The 20151-nt window shown below is 33.2% G+C and overlaps 1 protein-coding gene across 4 annotated transcripts in view; it reads right to left on the bottom strand.

Annotated features, from left to right (window-relative positions):
- Nucleotides 1–571: 571 nt before the first annotated feature.
- NAPEPLD (N-acyl phosphatidylethanolamine phospholipase D) overlaps nucleotides 572–20151 on the bottom strand; it is a 77740-nt gene continuing 58160 nt past the window's right edge. For all 4 annotated transcript variants that reach the window (XM_051963706.1, XM_051963708.1, XM_051963704.1 and 1 more), the window contains 3 exons: nucleotides 14943–15589; nucleotides 11251–11365; nucleotides 572–4020 (listed from right to left, as the gene is read on the bottom strand). In XM_051963706.1, coding sequence (XP_051819666.1) covers nucleotides 3892–4020; nucleotides 11251–11365; nucleotides 14943–15589 — 891 coding nt within the window. In that variant the 3' untranslated portion in view covers nucleotides 572–3891. The remainder of the gene's footprint in view (nucleotides 4021–11250; nucleotides 11366–14942; nucleotides 15590–20151) is intronic.

The following is a 20151-nucleotide window of genomic DNA, read 5'->3' as shown; positions in this document are numbered from 1 at the left end:
ATCAACTGTGATGGATTTGTCTCTTTTCAATAAGGAAGTGATTTGGAGCAATTAATAGACTCAGAGAGAGCACCTGCATCCAGAGAGAGGACTATGGGGATTGAATGTGGATCACAATGTAGTATTTTCACCTTTGTTGTTGTTTGTTTTTTTTTCTTATTTTTTTCCCCTTTTGATCCGATTCTTGTCCAATATGATAAAGATGGAAATATGTGGAACACAAGGTTTTTCTGAATGTTGAAAGCTGTCTGCATGCATTTTGGAAAAAAAAATATAAAACCAAAAAAAAAAAAATTTACTTATAGAGGTGGTGTTTCCAGCTAAAATGCGGCCTACCCTCTAAAATTAAAAATAACAATATTTTTAATACTACGTTCTAAAATATGTACACATTTCTCTTAAGTATTTTAATGCCTTTAATCAATTAAGCATTTATTAAGCACTTCTTCCATGCAGGCACTGGTGATTCAAATATAAATAAGTGACCATCTCTACACTGGCAAAATTTACATTCATATCCCATCTTTGGTACCAATAGGAAGTTAAAATATATACAAAAAATTAAACCACATTTGTATTAAGAAGTTTATTTTCACAAGCTATTGTAATAACATAGATACAGATCTATTTAGCTGGGTTTATAGTATTACTAGTCATAATCCAAGATTATGCTTAGCAAATCAGAAAACAATATGTTTTTATTTTCTCTAGTGCTTACTCTGCCCAAAGAAACCTTCAAATTTATTTTTTAATTACAGATATAAGTGCTTCATCTAGACAATCAAGAATCCATGATTAGAGAAAAATGTGAATTATTCAAGCAAGTTGACACAAATCAAAACTTTAAAAATAACTATATTTACAATAGAAAAGTATCATATAAGGTAAAAAATAGACTTCCTGATGGGAGAGAATAGTAATGTACACGTTCTGGCCAGCAGTTAGTTTTGTACATAGTAATGCAATTTCATGTATTACATCCCTTTTGTTTTAAAGGCACATTTCTATACAGTATCTTAAAACTACTTTCTTGAATGTTCCATAATTAATGAAAACATACAAGCAATATGTGCACTCAGTTTAACTGGCACTTGTTTTTAATGTGCTTTATCAACAGTTTGCATGAGTCCATTTCATTCATTTTCTCCCTGTCTCAGCCAAACCCATTCATTGGAACTACTGATTGTTTCAATTCTGGGTATTTTCTTCATATTGGGCCATTGTCCAAGTATACAAATAGGAAACAGGTAGCAGAGTTTACTCTCCAAAGATGTACTACATAGCATGATAATACAGCAAGATAAGTTTATTTGGCTATGTTTAACACATATGTGGCATATCTTGAATAATACTATGATTTTTAAATTAGGATTTCCCCTCAATTATTACAACCAACAATATTGAGGAAGACGAGAGAATGCCCAAGGAGAAAGGGAGATTTTACTTTGGGGGAGGAAATGAAAATAAAAAATGCTAGCAAACATTTTTACCAAATCAAAGTATGTTATGACTTCACTTTAGGATAGTTAAGTCTGAAAGTAGATATTGGACTGAACCCAAAAAGGGTATGTATGTCCCTTTATTCCAAATAAAGGGAGAATATCCGATTTATTGTCATTCACCCTTTACACTTTTCCAAATTTGAAAACGTTCATCATTGAACACTATATGCAAGCTTTCCCTGAACTTGGACAGTAAAAGACAAATATTACAATAGAAAAGAAATGTTAAGAGTTAGAGATAAAGTTGATAATTCTTTAGGAAGTTTAATAAAGTTAAATTATACAGTCAGGATTAGAATCCTCAATGTTTTGATTACAAAGAAGACTATCCAGAAAGTCTTAAAAATGAGAAAAATTAAAACACAGTAACCAAAATTTCCTAAGAAAGTCTGAATAAAAATGAGTTATTAAGAGAGTAAATAAGAATGTTCTAAAGTGCTTGGAGAACTTTTAAAAAGTGCTACTATAAATATAAAAATAATGTTAAGGCAACTCATTGAATAGAAATATTTCAAGCAAAATCTAAATTCAAATGCTAGACAGACTATTTGTGATTTTCAAATTTTTAGTTTGAAAAACTAAAGTTTTCAGTGTCCAACAGGAAAGTGTCCAACAAGATATTGGCTTCTACTAGGGGTCTACTATTCTTGGAGTTTGTAGATGGGGTCAGCACTACTGTTTTAAGATTACCATTTTCTAGTTCCCATTTTCCTATACAATTTCCTTTGTAATAAAGATATTCATACTTGTATATTTGTTTCTAGAAAATTGATTTACTGTATGATAATTTTGTCCTGTTAGTGTCAAAATATTACACAAAACTTTTTTCAATTTGCACCTTTGTGAGCAAAAGTTTTTGGTTTTGTTTTTTGTTTTTTAAATAAAGCATAACCAACAATTACAAGGACATTGTTATTCTCCAAATATGCAACAAGGATGAGTTGTCATCCTCAATTTTTCATTCCCTGATGTGGATAGCAAGGTATATTTCAGAAGTGATCTGTTTTAATGGGCCTATTGCTTAGACATCCAAACACCTTAAATAATAATTTTTACTTTTATGTTTTCCAAATACTTTTAATATCACTTAATTTATTCCTCTCAATATGCCTGCAAAACAGGTAACAAGTTTTATCTACATATTACAGAGGGAAACCGAGGCACAGGAAGGTATAAGTGGCTTATCTGAAGTTACTTAAAAAAAACAAAAAATCAGTGGTATGGCCAAACAGTGCCAGAATTCAGTCATTCAGTGCTTTTCAATCAAGTCAGTGCTTCTATACATACATGCAAAGTATCAAACATTTGGCATAAAATACACAATTCTAATAACGTAACATGCAGAAAACTTATTTAGATAAAACTGCAGCACAGGATAGTGGAATATATATAATATAGAATTCTGCTTATAATGAAAAAATCAAATTTCATCAACAAAAGGTACTCATTAAATTAATTTTTAAAATTCAATTTATTGATATTGTTAGGAAGGATTAGTGAAAAGGAGAATTTTGCCAAGGATATTCAGGAATTTTTTTTTTTTTTAAGAGAAACTGTTGAATGGACGGGATCAAATTTTAGTCTATTAATACATGTTACCAAGAACGGAATATAAATTCTGTAAAAACATCAATTTCCATGTAGCTGGTCATATATATTTATGCTTAATTTTAAGGATCTGATTTTTAGAAATAAAGTTCTCATAGATAATTCCTTCTCATTTTTCTCTTTCCCTTATTCTATACCTTCTTCCTCCCCAATTCAAATGGAATTTGAATTTAAAAAAACTAATACCTTTCAAAAAGTGGAGCAGAACTCAAATCCCCATACATTTATGCTAAAAAAAAAAAAAAAAAAAAAAAAAAAAAAAAAAAAAGCAAAGCATAGCTGGAGATATCTCTTGACTTTAATAACAAAAGTACTACTCGGGTTAGAGGAGTTATATTATCTATCTGGGCGCTTAAAAATATATAGGTATACAATGAATTTTGAATCACCTTATATAAAGAAAGAACCTGAAGCCAGAATTGAACCTTTTTACAGTTTCTAGAAATGGAACCCAACTTATGAATGATTTCTCTTTAGTTTAAAAAAAAAAAAAAAAGCTTCCATTGCATTGTTCTCACTTTAGACAGATAACATTTAAATTTCATACATTATCTAATTTATCCCTCTAATATTTCAATGTATAAATTAGCTAGACTGTGCAAATTATTATACATAAAGTAAAATGCAAACTTGGAGTAAAACACAAATTAATATAAAGTAAATGCGATTTAAAGGAAAATCACCCTCTCGATTTTAAATTTGTTTTACTATTTCAAATCCTGCAAGATTTTTTTTAAGCCCTCTGATATTCATATTTATTTCCAGTCTTTATCATCCACATTTATTCAAGATTTTCATCTTCAAAATTTATTTGTTTTGATTCTCCGTGCTTCAAAGTGAAGAAATCTTGCTTGTTAATTCCATACCTCGCTAAAGATTCATTCAGTTTCAGTGGAGGATCCAGATAATACTGGCAAAGGAAGGAAAAAAACAGACATGATCAAATAAAATACGTATAAGAAAAAAAGATATAAAAAATTATTATTTGAAATGTGCATATAAAAAGGTTTAACCTAAAATGGTTTTAAGACTTGATTAACTCTGAAGATTATCAACTCAAAAGGAAAAGGAAATAAAATGGGATTCTGACACTATCATCATAAATAAATTTGTAGAAAGCAAAGGGAAAGGGGAGGACAGCAATTAAAAGATTAATGCATTTGGGAAGGAAACGCCAAGTTCAGATTATTTTAAAATATACAAAAGACAGGGGGGCATGTAGCCAAGTATAACTACAAAATATAAGTCAAAATATATAAGACTAATGATGGGAAAGTTAAAGAACCAATGACCCCTTTATGTTTAGAAATAGAAGGAAAGTTTAGACCAGTGCTTGAGGCAATGTTTGGGGCAGTTATATGGCACAGTGGATAGAGTTCAGATACTTAGCTGTGTGACCCTGGGCAAGTCACTTAACTTTGTTTGCCTCAGTTTCCTCATCTGGAAACATGAGCTAGAGAAGGAAATGGCAAACCACATCTCTCTGCCAAGAGAAGCCCATATGGGTTCACAAAGAGTAGGACACAACTGAAAAGACTAAACTAAAACAAGATAAGACTGTGCTATAATCAATAATGCCAGAGGGAAAAAAATAGGCATTTTACATTCAGTTCAATTTATTTAGTACCTCCTAACCTCCTATATGTGCTAATCACTTGGTATACCAAGATGATTAAAAAAAAAAAAAAAAAAAAGCCTCTGCCCTCAGAGAATTTGCATTTTACCAAGAAATAGGAAGGGAGAACGGGGAATTCAACATGTACAGAAGTATAAATACGAAGTTATTTTTTAAAACAAAATACAAAGAAAACTTGTTGAGAGACCAAGTAAAGTGATCCCAAGGGTTTTTGAGAATGAAACAGAAAGGACAAGATACAGTAAGCCAGTGACAGAAAATATCTGCAAAGACCTTTATATCAATAAAGTCACAAAAGACTATAAGAAGAGGCTTTTGAGGTGTGCTTTGGAGAAAAAGTAGGCATTCCATAAGGCAGGATGGAGGAAGGAAAGCCTTAGTGACACTGGAGAACCAGCTAGACTAAGGCAAATGAATCATCCTAGAAAGAGAAGTGGGAGAAAGAATATGGATAGTAAAAGCCAGGCTTGATAGTCTATACTTTATTCAAGAGATGACAAAAAGGGATTAGGGATTTTGTAGTAGGGTCCTTGGATGGGTTTAAAGCTGTTTAGTTAAAAATAGTTCTTCTGTGTCCCTATCCCATAAGTCCTTCTATCCCACTTTGTTGCTTGTTCATTAATTTCCAAGATTTTGGGCAGGACAATTTCAACAGATTTTCACATCTAAGGAAAAGACACATTCATTTCAAACAGTAGGGGAACAAAATTGTTAGTGATTCCCTTTATTATAAATCCAAAGTCCTCTAGTATTTAAAACTCTTTACTAGCTGTATCTAATCCCAATAGTATTGTACATCATTCATTCTTATGTTTTGGTCATACTTGTGATTTCCTGTATACATATTCTATCTCCTACCTCTTTGATGTCTGGAATGCTTTCCTTCCATTTTGATTTTTTAGAATCTGCAGTTACTTCCTACATAAGAACTTTCCAATCCTTCCAACTACTGCAGTTAATGCTCTTCTCCAACCCCCCAAATTAATTTTACAAATTTTTTTAATTTTCTTATTTGTGTGCATTTTATTTCCCTTCAATAGAATGTAAGCTTCCAAAGGATTTTCTTGTCTCTGTTCCTTATATAAAATTGTGTGCATAATAAGGATTTAATTAATTCTTGCTGAATTGAGAGAACGAGAACTGATGAAGAGTTTCTGAAATACAATTAAAACAGGAGCTTGAAACAGATGGATTATCTCTCCATAAAGGAGTCTTGAAAGGAAAAGTGAAGAGGTGACACAATTTTAGAGAAGAGAGGTTTGGAGTTGCTACAATGAAAAGGACAATAAAGAGTTAAGCTGGAAAGAATAAAAGAATGGCTATGCAGCAATGAGAATTGGATAGAGATTGCAAAATGTAAATTTTGTCATGAACCCATAAAACCCTTGTCTTGTTCTTGATTTTAAATTCAAAAACTTTTTGACAAAGTACCCAAGGGAATTTTGAAGTGTGGTTGTGGAAATATTTTTTAAAAATTGAAAATGGGAAAAAGTACTAGGATTCTGGAGACAGGCAAATTTGATTTTCAAAAGGAACAAGATTTCAGAAAATGGGTAAGGGATGTGGACCCTTAAAAATCTAGAAAGGATTATTTAATCATCTGTGGACACTTAAAAAGGGGATCAGCAACTACTAAAACCCAGCACTTACCCAACAAGAAATGTTGAAATTGTTAACCAATTGGGATTATTGGATTTGTGGAACAGATAACTATATATAGAATATTTTGATTTCAGCAATATTTGACAAAGTACTTCATTATCTTCTTGCATACAAGTCACAGAAACAAAGATTATATTAAATGTATTTATAATTAAACAAATCCAACTCAAGATAGATCCTTAACTTTCAAAAACTGAATCTGTTGGAGGGGTAAGATTAATATCACCTCTATATTTAGCTACAGGCCACAGGGTTCTTTACACTTATCACAACAATCTTAGATGTTAGGTACCATTAGGATCCTCATTTTACAGTGGAGGAAACTAAGCCAGAAGTTAAATGACTTACCCAAGGCCACATTACTAACAGATAAGATTTGAAATAAAGTTTTCTGGATTCCACTTCTAATACCCTATCCAGTAAATCACCTCACAGTGTTTAAAGCAAACCACTAAAGCATAAAATATGACTACAAATTTGGTTTTTAGTTCACATACAAGAAAACTAGGCACTCAATGATGGAATGATTTTTCTTTTTGGCAAAAAAATATAGTGCAATAGTAATTTTATCCCTCCAACAAATTCAGGGGGTGGGGAGGGCAGGGAGAGCCCACAATGAGTTGGAAATTGGATTCTAACATCTAAAAAGTTGTTTCCATGGAATTCCAAGAATTCCGTGCTTCAAAATATCCAACAGATGTATAGCAAATTTAATCATTTTTTATGTGCTGGCTTAAATCCTAAGTTATTGAAATAATAGGTATGAGTCACTAGTTGTTCGATCCATTTCAACTCAGACATTCATCCAAATGAAATACCATATGTCAAATTCAGTACAAAATAGGATTGTGTGCCATTAAGTTAAGAGTCATGTACCATATAATGTATGGGCAATATATCTAGTTAAGGCAGAGTTGCTGTAGGAGGTGGTTTTGTACAGAATCAAGGCCACAATATAACATTAAGTGGGACCACAATTTACTTTTCAGTTCATATACAAGAAAACTAGGCACTTAATGATGGAATGATTTTTCTTTTTGGCAGAAAAATATAAGGGTGATAATAATCCCTCCAACAGATTCAGGACTTTGGAAGTTAAGGAAAAGAATGGAAAAACAGAGAGGAGAAAAAGTTTTAAGGATTATAACATCCACCAGACGTCAGCATATTCTTAACTTTTACTTTTTCTAGAATTAAACACTCTTGTGCTTAATTCATACCAGGATTTGTCCATGTAATGTAAAAACAATTCCAGATCCATAAATAAGAAAGCCCATCACCAGATTGGTGGTGAATTTTCTGATATCAACTCATTAAGGTACAGAATCTGTGTTGGTTATCTACAAAGATAAAATCAGATCTTTTGACCTATAATTCAAAGATTTTTCTAGTTCATAAATGAATGAGTTTTGGTAGGTTCATAAAGGGCACATCCACTTTAATGACAACACAAATCTATTATTTGAGTATTAGGCTAGAAATGTAAAACATGATTCTTGAGAGGTCAAGAAGGTCAAGAAAACCAGTATTTCCAATTTGTCTCAGGCAGGCAGATTTACTAGCTAGGTGATCATAGGCAAATTATTTAAACTCTCTTTTGATTTTTAATTTCCTCATCATAAAATGAAGATAAGAACAGTACTTAGCTCAGAGGGTTACTGGATTAGGAATTAAATGAGAATGTATGTAAAACATTATACAAGCCTTACTTAAGTCACCAAATACATAGGCTTATCATTGCTAAGTTAAAAAAAATAAAATAAAATGCCAATGTACTGGATGGAGAAGTCATAATACCTAAACAACAATTTATGTGAGAAGGAAACAGGTGATTGATTACAAACTCAATTTACACTAAATGAATCGTGTAACATGGCAACCAAAAAAGGTAAAACCAACTTTAAGATGTATTCACTGAAACACAATATACAGAAAGAGGGAAATTCTAGTCCTATTCTGTTCTACCCCAATCAGACCACATATACAGTATTGTGTTCAATTCCCATTACCACTCAATTTTTTTTTTATTGATGTGTCTTTTGTCTGTACATCACCCTCATTTAGGAATCTATCTCACTACCACTCAATAAGCCCTCCTATGTAATAAAGTAAAAAAGCCAAGCAAAACCAACAGACACAATAACCAAGTCTAATAATAAATATAACATCTGTACTCCACCCATCACTCTACTTTAAAAGGATGGAGTTGTGATTCCTCTCTATTGACAAATACTACATTTTAGAAAAAACCCAGAGAATCTAGAATGTTTCCATTGGAACTGGGAATATTTACCATGAATAAGAAGACTTGGAGAGGATATGGTAGTTGGCTTTTCCCTGCCTCAAATATTTGAAAGGTTAAATTAAAAATTGATTAAGCTTGTTTCCCCTTACCCCCAGAGGGGTAATGAGTAGAAGTAACTAATCCTGGTCCATTTCTAGTCATCCTGATCTATATCTTGCCACTGGACCCAGATGGCTCCAGAGGAGTAAGACAGGTGACTTTGCACAGGCCTTCACTTAAATCCAATTCACTTGTAAGTCATGACATCTCCTTCCTGATGTCACGGTCCTCTTGGAGAACAGAGGACAAACAACAATAACAGAAGAAGTGACTAAGAGAGCTTTCAGATTTTTAAGGTTCAACTTCCTTAAAATCTGAGCTATCCAAAAGTAGATTGCTCTTTATTGGAAAGTAGTATGTTCCATATTATGGAAAATGGTAGAGCTGCTTGCTGTTCATGCCTTTGTTTAATAAGACGGTCTCCAATGTCTGGCCTTTCCAAGTCTAAGATTCAACAATTATATGGTTAATGGACAGAAGTTAAAGAGAAGCAGATTTCAGCTCTGTATCAAGACAAATTTCCTAACAATTACAGCTACTCAACAATGGAACAAAATAATATTGTGAGGCATTCTGGCTTAAAGTCAAATTCAGTACACTGGGACTCAGTGTTGGAAGCATAAACCCTAGTTCTAACTTTTTATTTGTATAACTTTAAAAAAGCATTTATCCTCTTAATCCTCAAATTCCTCATCCCTAATATGGGAATACTTATACTTGTACTACCTATCTTATACTCTTGTTGCCAGGAAAGAACTTCATAAACTTCACAATGCTACATAAATGCCAGCTATTAGTAGATAGTCTTTTTTGCCAAGACTTCTTCCAATCTCCAAGATTTTACATTTCAATGAATATATTATTTTACTTATTTTAATAGGATAAAGCATATAGTATACATAATTCAAAAAATCTCCCTTTTGGAGATGTGCAAAAATGTTTGTAGCAGCGTTTTTTGTAGTGGGAAGGAACTGGTAAATGAATGGATGGATGTCCATCAGGAGGAGAATGGCTGAATAAGTCATGGAATATTAATATAATGGAATGTTTTTGTTCTATAAGAAATGACTAGCAGGCTGATTTCAGAAAGGCCTGGAGAGACTTACATGAACTGATGCTGAATGGAATAGATCCAAGAGAACATTGTACACCATAACAACAAGATTATGTGATGATCAGTTGTGATGAACTTGGCTCTATTCAAGGCAATTCCAATAGACTTATAATAGCAAGAGCCATCCACAGCCAGAGAAAGGACTATAGTGACTGAATGAGTCATTGTATTTTCAACTTTGTTATTGTTGTTTATTTGCTTGTGGTTTTTTCCTTTCTCATTTTTTCCCCTTCTGATCTGATTTTTCTCACACATGATAAATACAGAAATAAGTTTAGAAGAATTGCATCTGTTTAACCTATATTGGATTACTTGTTGTCTAAGGGAGGGGGGAAAAGAAGAGGAAAGGAGAAAAATTTGAAACACAAGGTTTTGCAATGGTGACTGTTGAAAACTTTCTTTGCACATAATTTGGAAAATAAAAAACTTTTTTTTTTTAAATTTCCTTTTTGGCATTTTTTCAGGCCTAAATGAAAATAAACAAAGTGAGAAAATCTAAAAGAAAATCTTACTTCGGGTGAGAGGCTAGATAAAGGTTTGTACATTGAATCCATTTTTGGTGGGGAAGTGAGGGTGAGGCAATCAGGGTAAGTTGACTTGTCAGGGTCACAGAGCTAGTGCCAAGTATCTGAGGTCACATTTGAACCCAGGTCCTCCTGACTCCAGAGCTGTACTCCAATTCTACTATATCATCTAGCTGCCCCTGTACACACTGAATCTTAAAATATATTAGCCTTAAGAAATGAACAAAATGATTTCTTCTACCCCACATAAGTTGCTAACTGTTCTTTTCTATAAAAATTTAAAATACACTTAAAAACCTCTATAAAATTAAGGGAAGATTAATAGAAAAGTATGAATTTTGATTCAAGATGTAAGTGCAGAATCTTAAAATTAGAAGAGACCTTGAAGGTTATCTTATCTCAACTAAATCTGACCAACAAGCACATCTGCAACATGTCTAACAAGTAGTCATCTAACTTCTACTGGAAAATTTCCACAAAGACCCAAATATGACAATTTAGTAAAAATTAAAAACAGAAGGGCAGATATTTCAAAAACCCTAAGTTATTAAAAGGAATAAAATGGAACAAACCCCTAAATTTCTAATTTTTAGCACCCACAGTACAACTTTACTTAAAAAGTTTCATTAATTGACAAGGTAATCTAAAAATGCTGAATGCTGTGAGAAACTATTTCAGGTGCTAATAATTCTCCCTGTTAATGCTAGATTAATGAATGAATAAATAAATTTTGCCAAAGATTCCTCTTAATGAGAACATTCCACAGCAAATGTTCCTACCAAGTTCTAACATACTGGACTCAAGACACAGAAATCAAAGGTTAAATAACTATGCAATTATTATGACAGATTCAAACTCACCTCATTTGCTAAAGCAAAGGTTCCCCAGTGAATTGCTAACGAATTCTTTGACTGAACATCGATGTGAATCCTTACCGCTTCTTCAGGGTCTACATGCTGGTGTTTCATAAACCATCTAATGAAATAAAACAAAAATTATCAAGTTTTTTATTCTCTTCAATGTAAACTGCATCTATTCCACTTTTATTTTTTTATAATCCTTATGAATTTGTACAAAAAATAAATGCCAATAGATAAATACTGTTTCCTTAGTCAACCTTCTGCAAAATAAAATCTTCCTTTTCTTTCTTTAACTGGCTCATTTATTCCTATGCAATTGTATCACCAAAAAGACTTTTTAGTGCTCTGGATTTCCTCTGAAAGAACCCCACAAGCATTCAAAACTAGGTATGCTGTATTCTACTACCCTTGACATGATTCAGTGAAGCTTTACAATGGATACCGAATTGGAAGTCCAAAGTCAATTTTATATCCATTGTTAAGCTTCTGAAAAACAATAAATGGATTAAGAATTTACACCATTTTTAACAGACATAGTTGCTGAGAGTCAGGAATTCCATTTCCTTTTCAGAGGAGATTAAAATATTTTAGCATGCATAGTACTTTCTCAAATAGCAAACTGGCAAATACAAACTATATTTTAGGGGGGAAATATTTTTGATGATACAAAGAGAGGAAATAATTATTTGTTTAGTCACTATAAAATGCCAAGCACTATGCTAAGTGCTTTTTTTTTTTTTAACCAATATTACCCAAAAGGCTATGGAAAGCATGCAATATTTATTCAAAGACTTTTCGGTTTTTTTGCATTATCAGCCTCTGTCCTCTCTCTCTTCTCCCTTCCAACCTACACCAATTCTGAGGCTGAAATACAACTGGCGTTTTATTTTTCCTAAGTTATCAATCCCAGTGAAATACCATTGTGAACAAGAAGATTCAAACTATAAAAGACAGAATAAAGCTAGTGCTAGTATGTACACAAGTTCTAACAGTGTTTACCCATTTGTACAATCTGAGGAATGTTATTTGAACTTCCTATAAAGTGAATGTTAGGTTTTTTAAGAAGAGACACTGTTTCCTGATCAGCAAAAGAGAATTGTTCACTGTTTTTCCAGATTTCATGGCAACTCTGTGGGACAACTTTTAAAAAGTATAGTTGAAATTGCTTTTTTTTTCTTATTTTTTAAATTGGAGAAAGGTGCTGAAAGGAGTGCTCTCTTTTGTTTTTATTTCAATTTAACAATAATTTGAAAAGCATTAGTAATCACCTAAGCATTTTGCTGAGTCCCTTGAGAACTACAACATTTAAATAAGACATAATTCTTGCTTTTCATAATCCTATAATCTAGTAGTGAAAAATGACACATGTGTAACTAAAACAAGATAATATACAGATACATGATAGAGATAGTTTTATATTACAAATAATTATAGTTGCTCTTTTTTGAAAGCATTTAAAGCTTTTTACAAATAATAAATAGAAAACCTTTATAGAATTGCAAACTAAGAAATTTTTTTCATGTTTTAAGAACACATTCTGACTCTAAAGTGAAATAATATTAACCTGTTATATATTTTCACTTATCTTGTTTTTTTAGTTTTAAAAAAATCTTAATTTAGAGGTATTGTTTGTATGTCTTTTGATAGGCAGGACCTGAACACAGGTTCAAATTTCCAGCTATCCATCACACTTCCTGTATTTTATTAAAGGGAAACAATTGATATGTATCTCTGAACAGGTAACTGTAATCCACCAACAATCATTTGTAAAGATCGTTTATTACTATGTGCCAGAATTGTTCTAAACAGTGAGGATATAGACAAAACTGAAATGATCCCTGCCCTGAGGGAACGTACGCTCTAATTAAAGTTTTTAAAGGGAATTCATTAGCACCTGGGGAGAATCAGAGATCTCTTAGACTAGTGCTGAAGAGGAAAGGCAGAGTTTCCTGCCTTTGTGGTGAAGGCAAGGAGGGAAGCACAGGAGCTAGTCTGGACAGAGGCGCAGAGATAAAATAGACAGTGTGTGGACCAACAAGACAGACATGACTGCAAGGAGGGGAGTAACACAACTGGTAAAGTAGGATGAGGGGGCAGCAGGAGATAGATGCTGGCTCTGATATCAGGAAGATCAAGATTCAATTCCAGCCTCAGATGTTTATTAGCCGTGTTTCTCTGGGCAAGTCACTTAACACTGTTTTTACATTTGTAAAATGAGCTAGAGAAAGGAAATAAGAAACTACTCCAGTATCTCCACAAAGACCCCAAAAAGGGATCACGAAGAGTCAAACACAACTGAATAACAGCAAGGTTAGACAAGGTTAGGTTGTGAGGAGTTTTAAAAGCTAGCCAAGAATTTATATTTGATCCTAGAAGTAATAGGAAGCCATTGGAGATTACCGTATAAGGAAGTAATGTGATCCGACCTGAACTTTAGGAAAACCACTTTGGCAGGTGAGTGAAGGAAGAACTCAATTGAACAGAAGCCTGAAGAAGGGAGACCAAATGAAAGGCTATTAAAAGTTTAGAAGAAAACTGATGAGGTCCTGAAACAGGCTGGATTTGTGTGAATGGTGACGCGGTTACTATGTGAGAAATTCTGTGTAAGCAGAAAGATCTGGCAACCTACTGCAAGTGTGGGGAATGAGAAATAGGAGTCAAGAGTGACATCAAGACTGCAAACCCAGATAACTGAAGTATGTTAGTGCCCTCAACAGTAACAAAAAAGTTATGTTGTGAACATTTTAAGCACGTCTACAGAAAATCCAGTCCCAATGTCCAATAAGCAGTTCAGAATGCAAACTTAAAAGAGATTGGGGCTGGAGGCCATATGTCTAGGAGCCATATGAATAGAAAATGGTAATAGGTATCACAAAAATTACATGAAAAAGTAAAATCTCCTTGTCTAAAACAAGGAAATTGGAAGAAATTGACTATCACAAGAGAAAGTGATCATTAATGAAGCAGGGAAAGAAATAGATCAAATGAATCTGAAGCATTATGCAACTAATAGAAAAAAGAGATAATCCAGAATGCTAAGTGGTGAAATAGATAAGAGAGCCAGGCCTGAAGTCAGGAAAACTCATTTTCCTGAGTTCAAATCCAGTCTCAGGCACTTACTCTGTGACATCCAGACAATTCACTTAACCCTGTTTGCCTCAGTTTCTTCATCTGTAAAATGAGCTGGAAAAGGAAAGGGCAAACCACTCCAGCATCTTTGCCAAGAAAACCCCATATAGGGTCATAGAGAATAAGACAAATTAAAATGAATGAACAAAAGGAAGAAAGAGAATAGGGATCAGTTTATATAAATAAGGAATGAAAGACTGCCCTATTCTAGAATCTTGTCTCTAATGTAAAATAAGTCAATTAAATTCTTTCTTTTGTAGGATCTCAATAGCAAATGGGATGTGACTCTGCATGTTCCTGAAATCTAAGCCAAATATCAATTGTTTATTAAATCACATACATATGTGTCAAGAAGTAACTTTAACCCAACTTAATCATTTCAAATTGTTTCAGTTTTCACTGATTAATTATGTTTAACACAAATTTTAGTCTACAAATGAGCTTACTGATATCAGATCAGTATATGACCTACAAGTGATTCCACCAAATACTGGCAAATAGTATTCAAATAAGTTCACATAAAATATATCCTTTTTCTAATGAACTTTGAGAAGTCTACATACCTTGGTTCATAAGCTCCAATAGGAATAGCTGCAAGATCAAAAGGTCCAAATCGTTTTCCTATCTCTTCAAAAACACTACAATAACCAGTGTCTCCTGCAAAGAAAAATCTATTCCAGGGCCCCAAGACAGACCAGCTGCCCCACAAAACTTTATTGTCATCTATTGGAGTTCTTTTACACCAGTGCTGGGAAGGTGTAAAGACAAAGGTGATATCATCATGTTCAGGAATACAGTTTTCTTCCCACCAGTCCAGTTCAATCACATTCTCACATCCACAATTCTGCATCCACTCTAAGAGACCCATAGGTACAAACCACCTCAGATCACCGCCAAAACGCTCATTTAAACTAAGTACAGTATTATAGTCCAAGTGGTCGTAGTGCGTATGACTGATAATAACTGCATCTATTTTGGGCAGCTGCCCTATTGTGCATGGTGGATTGCGAAAGCGTTTTGGACCAACGAACTGTGACAGCGAAGCCCGCATACTAAAAATAGGGTCTGTAAGAAATGTTATGTCATCCATTTCCACCAAAACTGTTGCATGTCCAAGCCATGTGACTCGTAAACCACCTTTCTTCATTCCAGCTTGTTCAGGATTTTCAACAAAATATGGACAAACCAGTGGAAGTTCTTTGTCCAGTTCCTAAAAGATTAAAAGAGAAATAGCTATTAGAAAATAAGAAACCTCATTTAGTCAAGGGTTTAAATTCTGACTCCTATCAAAAAAAAAAGCCCTAATTCTAAAAGATATGTTGTTTTACAAAAGAGCAGCTATTTACCTACGACAACATGCTGTCTCTAGAATGTGTTTTTATGGTGGAATTCAATTATATTATTATTATTATTACAAGACTAATTATTGCAAAATTCATTAGGATAACATTTCGTGGGATATGCCTGTACAATGAAAAGAACATTTTTAACAAGACAAAAAGTAGCCCTCCTAATAGAGGGCTTAATGTATTCAACAAAGTAATAATGAATTCTTTATAAAGCATGTAAGTTTTTTTGTTTGTGTTACTAAGATATGAAATTTTTGCTTACTCTTATTTTGGGAGGGGAAAAAAGGTTGTGATTTTATCCCTGTAAGTAATTCTTAGTGAGGAAACTCCATCCACATATTCAGAAAAATGATTTGTCTTTAAATCAGTCTTTTGTATCACTGTCTTGTGACAGAAGTGTTTGCACAGCTCAGTAAACTATAAACTAAGTCAAGCAAGGTCACTCAAAATGAAAAGGTCATAGTGGAGATTTTCGACAAAGGTGATCACTGAAGAAAGAAATGGCAAACCATTCCAATATCTTTGCCAAGAAAACCCCATGGACAGTATTAAAAGAATAAAAAATAACAACAGAAGATGAGCTCCTCAATTGGAAGGTGTCCAACTTGTTATTCGGGAAGAGCAAAGGACAACTACGAGTAGCTCCAGAAAGAATGAAGTAGTTGGGTCAAAGCCAATGAAGCTCAGCTTCAGATGTGTCTAGTGATGAAAAGAAAGTCTGATGATGTAAAGATCAATTGTTGGAGAAGCCTAAAATATAAGGCCTCTAAACCAAGGTAAACTGGATGTGGTCAAACAGATGAAAAGATTAATAATCCTTGATGTCTTGACTATCAATGAACTTAAAGAAGCAAGAATGAACGAATTTAATTCAGGTAATTGATATATATATACTACTGTGGGCAAGATCCCCAAGAAGAAAAGTGGCAGTACTCATAATCGGAAAAGGAAAAAGCAGCACTGGGATATGTCAAAAACAAAAGAATGATACCTATTTCAATCCAAAGCAAATCAAAGTAAATCTATGCTCCAACCATAGATGCCCAAAAGGCAAAGTTGCTCAATTCTATGAAGACCTTCAATATTTTCATAACAGCACCAAAAGATGTTACATTCCTCATTGACGATTACAATTCTAAAGTAGGAAATCAAAAGATATTAGAATAACAGGCAAGTCTTGTCTTGGAGTACAAAATGAAGCAGGGCAGCAACTAAAAAGTTGTTAAGATAAATCACTGGTCATAGCAAACACTCTTTTTCAACAACTCAAAAGATGATTCTACACAAGGACGTGATCAGATGGTCATTACTGACATCAGATTGATTATATACTTTGCAGCCAAAATTAGAGAAGCTCTAGTCAGTTAAATAAGGCCTATAGATGAATATAGATGAACATGAGTTTCTTACTGCAAATTTCAGACTTAAATTGAACAAGATAGGGAAATTATCAGACAATATAAGTATGACCTAAATAACATCCTTTATAATATGAAGTAGAAGCAATGGACAGGTGTAAGGGACTAGATCTAGTATACAGAGTACTTGAAGAACTATGTTCAGAGATTTATAATACTCTACTAAAGGTAGCAACAAATAAGATCCCAAAGAAAAAGAAAAGCAAAAAAGCAAAACAGCTGTCTGGTGAAGCTTTATAAATACCTGAAGAAAGAAGAAAAGCAAAAGGAAAAGGAGAATAGATACACACACACACACACACACACACACACACACACACACACACACACACACACACCTCTGAATTCAGTTCCAAAGAATATAAAGGGGGAGAGAATTTTCTCAAATGAACAAAGAAGTAATAAAAGAAGCAATAGAATGGGAAAGACAAGATAGCATCAGGAAAATTAAGGCTATCAAGGGAAAAATTTATGCAAAAATGGAAGTATTATCAACAATGAGACTAGTAGAGATAGCAAAATTCAAGCTGAGCAATTTTAAATCCTTTTTTAAAAAGTGCAACACTCACTATGCCAGCAAATTTGGAAAACTCAACAGAGGCCACTGGATTGGAAAAGTCAGTTTATGTCCCAAATCTAAAGAAGGAATAGATTTCAAAAGATAATGGAGGACAGAAAACTCTGGCATGTGAGGATCCATGAAGAATAGAACACAACTGAATGAATAGGATAGCTAAAAACTACATTATTAGTTTCTTGTCAGTTTTTTTTCATAATGTTTAAGATTTTGTCATCAGCAAAAGCAGTTCAGATGTATTAGTTTAAAAAGGTTTATGATTTTGTACTCTTATTGTGTGTGTATGTATGTATTTTTATGTGTAAAAACATTTCTCCAAATGCCTATTGATCTAAACGTAGGCCCCGTTTTTCTCTCTCTTTCCAAATCTAGAGGCAGCTAAGTGGCAAAATGGATAAAGTGCTGAACTTGTACTGAGGAAAATGTTAAATTCAAATTCTGCCTCAACACTTATTAATTGTATGACTAAGTCACTTAACTTGTTTTGCTAACTCCATCTGTTAAGTATAGAAATAATAATGCATCTGCCTCGCCCTTTTTGTAGTGGCTAGAAATTGGAAATTGAATGGATGCCCATCAATTGGAGAATGGTTGAGTAAATTGTGGTATATGAATTTTATGGATTATTGTGGGTCTGTAAGAAATGACCAGCAGGATGAATACAGAGAGGCTTGGAGAGACTTACATGAACTGATGCTAAGTGAAATGAGCAGAACCAGGAGATCATTATACACTTCAACAACAATACTATATGAGGATGCATTCTGATGGAAGTGACTATCTTTGACAAAGAGAAGATCCAATTCAGTTCCAATTGATCAATGATGGACAGAATCAGCTACACACAGAGAAGGAACACCGGGAAATGAATGTGGATTACTTGCATTTTTGTTTTTCTTCCTAGGTTATTTTTACCTTCTGAATCCAATTTTTCTTGTGCAAAAAGAACTGTACAGATCTATACACATATATTGTATCTAATATTTGTTTAACATGTATGAGACTGCCTGCCATCTGGGGGAGGGAGTGGAGGGAGGGAAGGGAAAAGTTGGAACAGAAGTGAGTGCAAGAGACAATGTTGTAAAAATTACCCATGCATATGTCAATAAAAAGCTATTAAAAAAAATAATGCATCTGCCTCCCAAGGCTGTGAAGTTCAAATAAGATAAGAAATATAAAGCACTTTGAAAGCCTTAAAATGTTACATACATATATACATATATATATATATATATATATATATATATATACACATACACACACACTACTTAATAATAAAATATAGTTTGTACAAATTTAAATATTATCTATAATCACACTTAATATCACATGCAAGAAAACAATTTTTTAAGATCCAGCCACACCAATCCTGATTCATCCAAGGCTAAAACATTTGTTATATTTGAGAGATTACTGAAATTTACTTCAAGAACAAACTCACTCACTGTTGCAACTTACACATGGGATTTGTCTGATGAGGGTACTGTTGCACACATAAGAGTATCTTAATGCAAGTTTAGAGAGTTTTTAAATGACATGAACAGCTAGGTGATATAGTAGATAGAGCTCCATTTCTGCAAGTAGGGAGACTTATCTCCCTGAGATAAAATATGATATCTACTAGCTGTCTAGTCACTTAACCCTGCTTACCTCAGTTTCCTTATCTGTAAAATGAGCTAGAGAAGGAAATGGCAAATCTCTTTAATATCTTTGCCAAGAAAGCCTTAAATGGGGTTATGAAGAGTCAGGCATGACTGAAATGAATAAACAATAACAACAAAAGAATCGCCTTATATGTGGAATTCATAATGAGATCTTCCTATGAGGGCTAATTAATAGAGCCAAATTTGACATTTTATAATAGCCTAAAACAAATTTAATAAGAAATTTTCACTACATGTCTCAGAAAATACAGGAGAAATTTCTAATATTTTAAGCAAAAATCTGTTGCTGACAGGATCAACAATAGAATGCAGAAATACTTTATAAAACAAGTTAATCAGTTCAAACATCAGGCTACCAAGAGATACAATGATTCTCTGCTCCCAAATTCAGAGATGCAAAGTTCAACACCTGTAAGAATACCTAGCTTGACAAGCTGTGCTATTCAAAAAACATCAAAAGAAGTTGTAAAGCTGAGAGAAGAGTCAGTGTCATTCCATCTAAACTCTTCTATTTTAATGGCATCCATTCTTGTCACTAGTTTAACATTTTATCAGTGACTTAGGCAAAGGCATTGATGGCATGGTTAATAAATTTGAAAATGACACAAAATTGGGAAAGCTGAGAAAGACCTCAAAAAGTCCTTCATTTTGAAATACCAAGAATGAGTTTTAAAAAAAAATTTTAAATAAAAACTTCCAGTCTCACAGTCTTAAGTTGTTGCATCAACCTACTGATATTCATCCTGCACAAACTAAATTATGTA

This window comes from Antechinus flavipes, chromosome 5 (assembly GCF_016432865.1).
Source record: "Antechinus flavipes isolate AdamAnt ecotype Samford, QLD, Australia chromosome 5, AdamAnt_v2, whole genome shotgun sequence".
NCBI classification, from domain to species: Eukaryota; Metazoa; Chordata; class Mammalia; order Dasyuromorphia; family Dasyuridae; genus Antechinus; species Antechinus flavipes.
Note: the sequence above shows the minus strand (reverse complement) of the source record. Positions and strands in the feature narration are given on the sequence as shown.